This window comes from Octopus bimaculoides, chromosome 9, assembly GCF_001194135.2.
Source record: "Octopus bimaculoides isolate UCB-OBI-ISO-001 chromosome 9, ASM119413v2, whole genome shotgun sequence".
NCBI lineage: Eukaryota > Metazoa > Mollusca > Cephalopoda > Octopoda > Octopodidae > Octopus > Octopus bimaculoides.
The window spans coordinates 16,358,201-16,363,812 of NC_068989.1; the positions used below are offsets into that span (position 1 = coordinate 16,358,201).

Here is a 5,612-nt window from a genome sequence, read left to right on the forward strand (position 1 = left end):
TATACGACGGGCTTCTTCCAGTTTCGTTCTGCCAAATCTACACACAAACCATATACGTGTATATATAATATATATGTGTATGTGTGTGTTGATATCAATCATAAGTTCGCTATCAATTGCATGTTGTTTGAACGAGCGGTTTACAAAAGTTTCAGAAAATATTACAATGTTTAGATAATTAATTTGATGGTAAAATTAATCCATGAGTATAATTACAGATATGATTTCGGCAATCCGGGGGTAATATTTTTAAACAATGGGCTTATCTCTGTGTGATTGTAGGTATTACTTTTTGATATTTTTGTTTTTGATTTTACATTGTTTACGGACAATAACATCCTTGGTAATAGCTTTCTAATAAGTCAATCGCCGACTCGATAAATTTTTGACAGTATGGGTCAATGAATGTACAACAGTAGCACTTTTATTTATATATTCGTTTTTGCTGATGTTTACATCCTTTCCTTCAAAGATACATATAAGTGACAGATACACATAAATAACACACACAATGTTTATCTATATCAGCCAGTTGCTGAATTTCACTCAGCATATAATGTTAGTGGATACTTGCTACTGATGAAGCTCAAAGATGCAGAAATCTGTATTTAGCAATGTACCTGCTGAATATTTTCCATCTGTTGCTGATATATTTCTGTGTTGCTTTTTTTTTAAACACTATATGTCTATAAGGGATGCTTCTTTTTTTTAGATAAGTACTGTAGTTTAGAATGCTTTTAACAGTATAGTTTCTTAATGCATTATAAACAGATTGCTAATTTGAACTAATACTGTTTCCATCACTAATAATGAATGAATGAATGAATAAATGAATAAATGAATGAATAAATGAATAAATGAATGAATGAACATATATATATACATATTATCGTCATCGTTTAATGTCCGTCTTCCATGCATGCATGAGTAGGACGGTTGACAGGAGCCGGCCAAGTAGAAAACAACCCCAGGCTACTGTGTCCGTTTTGGCAGTGTTTTTACGGTTGGATGTCCTTCCTAACACCAACCACTCTTCAGGGTGGACTCAGTGCCTTTTACGTGGCGCTAGCACAGGCGAGGTAAGTTTTGGCATGATTTTTACAGCTGGATGCCCTTCCAAATGCCAATCACTTCACAGTGTGGACTGGATGCTTTTTACGTGGCACCAGCACTGGCAGGGTAACCAAGTAACTCGCAAGAAAGGAATTATGAGAAAGGCAGGGGCATAACAGACTTCTGTAGTTTCTCTCAACGAAATTATCACTCACAAGGCATTGATCAACCTGGTGCTATGACAGAAAACAGTTGATTAAAGTGCTACACTACAGGATTGAACTCGGAACTATAAAGTTGCACCGGCTGTGTGGTAAGTAGCTTGCTTACCAACCACATGGTTCTGGGTTCAGTCCCACTGCGTGGTACCTTGGGCAAGTGTCTTCTACTATAGCCTCGGGCCGACCAAAGCCTTGTGAGTGGATTTGGTAGACGGAAACTGAAAGAAGCTTGTCGTATATATGTTTATATATATATATATATGTGTGTGTGTGTGTGTGTGTGTGTGTGTGTGTGTGTGTGTGTGTGTGTGTGTGTGTGTGTGTGTGTGTGTGTGTGTGTGTGTGTGTGTGTATGTTTGTGTGTCTGTGTTTGTCCCCCCAACTTCGCTTGACAACCGATGTTGGTGTGTTTACGTCCCCGTAACTTAGCGGTTCGGCAAAAAAGACCGATAGAATAAGTACTAAGCTTACAAAGAATAAGTCCTGGGGTCGATTTGCTCGACTAAAGGCGGTGCTCCAGCATGGCCGCAGTCAAATGACTGAAACAAGTAAAAGAGTATACACGAGTTCCAGTAAAGAAACAGACACTGCTTAAGATACTTGAGCCAAGAATTTAATCAACTTTAGCTGTTGTTTATCCCTAGGTCAGTCTTGATCCAGTAGGCTTATGATCAAACGCATTCCTGTTGTGATCATCCTTTACTTTTCCTTGTCATGGTCCATTTGACCACATTATTCCATGTGTAGTTATTCTTAAGAGGGAGGGAGAGAGAAAGACAGAGACAGACAGACAGACAGACAGAGAAAGATGTATATATACATTCGCTGATGACTCTAAGCTCCAAAAAACTATCAACGAAGAAGAAGACCGAACTGAACTCCAGTCTGATTTACATGCTGTGAGTCAATGGGTAGGCAAAAACAAAATGCAACTAAAGAGGGAAAATTTGAGCTGAGGCATTTTGGAAGAAAGACTATGCTAAAACAGCCATACTCACTTCCTTCAGGGGAACCACTTACAGCATCTAATAATATCAGAGACCTGAGAGTAGTTGTTGATAACAGTCTCAGCTGGAGTACCCACATCAACAATAAGCTCGATATAGCTCGTATGATGAGCTCCTGGATCTTTCCGGTCCAGACAACAAGGTGTCAGTGTCATCATTCCTCTTTTCTCCTCCTTTGTACGGCCACACCTTGAATACTGCTACCTGCTGTGGTCTACCCATACAAAACAAAACATTTCGAAAATTGAATCACTCCGGTGATCATTCACTAAGGGGATGACTGATCTCAATTATTGGGACCGCCTTAAAACATTGAAATTCTATTCTTTCCAGCGCCGCCGTGAGCGATACATCATTTGTACGATGTGGACAATATACCACCAGCATTGCCCACACGAGCTCAATATTGGCTTCAAAATTCAGCCAAAGCTAGGACCACGGGCCAAATGTCCCCTACACAATTCAGAATCACAACACATAAATACACTGCAACACAATTTCTTTTAATAAAATTTAATATTTGATATGTGTTTGTATATGTATGCGTATGATGTATATATATATATATATATATATATATATATATATATATATATATATATATATATATACGCATATTGAAAGCAAGAAAGAGGAGAAATATTGATGTATAAACAATTTATTTGTATGATAGAAAGATATTGAATTTTTTTGTAATAACAACACAAATAAGTTGTACAATTCTAAAAGAAATGGCAGATGCGAAAAACCTACATATGTGTTTCGATTCATGCCCCTATGTGATACGTAATTCTAAGCATTTGGTCATATGCTAAGAATTGGTATCATTTTCAACTATATGGGGCAGAATCTCATCAGGTTTTTAATAGCTTTTTAAGAGTTTTTTGTATGCGTCCTTTCAAGAAATATGTTAACCTTTGTTCTATAAGTTCTTAAAACACTGACGAGATTCTGTCCTATATAGTTGAAAATGATACCTATTTTTAGCATATGACCAAATGCTTAGAATTACGTATCACCTAAGAGCATGAATCGAAACATATATGTAGGTTTTTCGCATCTGCCATTTCTTTTAGAGCTCTACAACTTGTAATTTATTTGTATTGTTAGTATATAAAAAATTTCAACAATTTTATATCATACAAATAAATTATTTATACATCCATATTTCTCCATTTTCTTTCTTTCAATATTAATAATATGTATTACAATAATAATCCCTAATATATCATCGAGACTTTCTCCTTATATAATAGTGATTAACCAGTGGAATTTTGGGGGTTATTTAATCCCTAAAGTGGATCTAACACCCTCGAATTGACTGTATACAAAGGCATACATACATACATACATACATATATATATATATATATATATATATATATGTTGGTCATTATCAATAGAAGGTAGCAGAATCTTAGAGGTTTTAATATATTGTTATCTTTTCAGTTGTATTATCAAACTTTGCGTCAAAACCTGTCTTCTGTCTTAGTGGAATTATGTCAAAATGTAAAACACGTTAGCTATTGTCGTCTTATAATGTGAATATTGCCTAACTTAGGACAAAGAGTGTAATTTCTGGCCTCTGTCTCTTCGAGCAACGATAAAATAATACCAACTTTTTACTCTGCAGCCGCATATTGCTTATATTCACTTTTATCATTTCCATTGGGTCTTTTTATTAGTGATGTTGTTCTTTTTCAGTTATAAGATTCCCCCTGGTGCTAAACATTTTGTGGTGCCCTCTAATGTACTACTCGATCTGCTATAAGTATCAACCAAATCTTTCTCGAATACTTTTCCAAAAAAACAAAAGACATATTAAATAACGTTGGCATAATTACAATGCTAGAAAACAAATTAAATTGGATTGATAAAACTGATTGGTAAAATTGAGTAGCAAAACTGATTGGCAAAACTGATTGGCGAAACCAATTGGTAAAACTGATTGGTAAAACTCAATATCAATTTGTAATCTCCAAAGAATCGAAATTTTTTTAAAGCTATGTATTATATTAAAATAAGAAAGACAATCAAAATATATAATCATTGAGTCCCTATGTATGAGAATTGAACATTTTGGTCAAGTCTGTGGCGTCTTTATTCACAGTTTTGCTCAATATATTTTGATCTGATGCTAAACACCACCAACCAGAAAATGTTTCGTTTCTTCCTTTTCAGAAGCGAACCACTCTAAAATCCACTCATTGCTCATATCTTCCACACTGACAATCAATCTGTAGTAGTTAAACCTGAACATCAGCCAAGTACACACACACACACACACACACACACACACACACACACACACACACACACACACACACACACACACACACACACACACACACACACACATATAGAGAGAGAGGTGGGGACAGACCAACAGACATAGATAGATAGATAGATAGATAGATAGATAGATAGATAGATAGACAGACAGACAGACAGACAGACAGACAGACAGACAAATATTTCTACATCCAATAGACAGCCAGATGACTTCATTCATCTCTGGTCACAATGCGCTTCCATTCTTCCTTCGATTGCGCCCTTCTCTTCCAATAGGCTCGAAGTTTTTACAGTATCATCTTTCCATGGCCTTAGAGATCTCCCGAGACGTGTCTTCTGATCTCTTGGATATCACTCGACAACTGCACGGACCCACTTGCTGTCTGTTGCCTTTGCTGTACGTCTGGCCCCACGGAATTCGGGAGCTTGTGTTTTTAGTGTTTCTCAGTCACATCGCTCATTTTACTCCCCTCACGATTTATCTCGTTTCGGATATGCTCCGCAATAAAATCACTAGTACGGCGCTTTCCATGATCACCTGTGTTGTATCAAGTGAATGATCTTCCTTCTTCGTAATTTCCCATGTCTTACTTATGTATAAGAGGTCATGTAGGATTGAGCAAGTGAAACGATTGTCAAATAGGGCTAAATCCATCTGTGCCTTGAGCACGTTTTAAATCGACGCAAACGCCTTCGTTTCTGGTGTGACATGAGCAGATTTGGTTACTATATTTAGCATGTCAGTAGACTGCACGGAGGCGACTCTTTCATTAACACGTATAAATTATACACATATGAGGTGGACACAATTGATTATATCTCTTACCTATCAAAAGATATTCTGTATAATATGGCAGTTAATATGTATGAGAGAAAAACAAACATCGAAAGGAGCATCTTACTGAATATTCATACCCTATCTTTACTTTTAAATATTTCGAAAGAGCTGAAAGAAAGAAAGAAAAAATAATCTATTGTTAGTGGAAAATCGTACTAGGAATAAATTGGCATTCATTGTAGTCAATTATTTTTACTAAAA

The 5,612-nt window shown here is 36.2% G+C and overlaps 1 protein-coding gene across 1 annotated transcript in view; it reads left to right on the plus strand.

Moving 5' to 3' along the window:
• The window catches only part of LOC106876900 (calcitonin gene-related peptide type 1 receptor), a 174,412-nt gene extending 169,279 nt beyond the window's left edge, over positions 1-5,133 (plus strand). Inside the window, exons 12-13 of the mRNA XM_052970321.1 lie at positions 283-343; positions 4,850-5,133. Of these exons, the coding sequence (XP_052826281.1) occupies positions 283-343; positions 4,850-5,133 (345 nt within the window). The remainder of the gene's footprint in view (positions 1-282; positions 344-4,849) is intronic.
• The last annotated feature ends 479 nt before the right edge of the window (positions 5,134-5,612 follow it).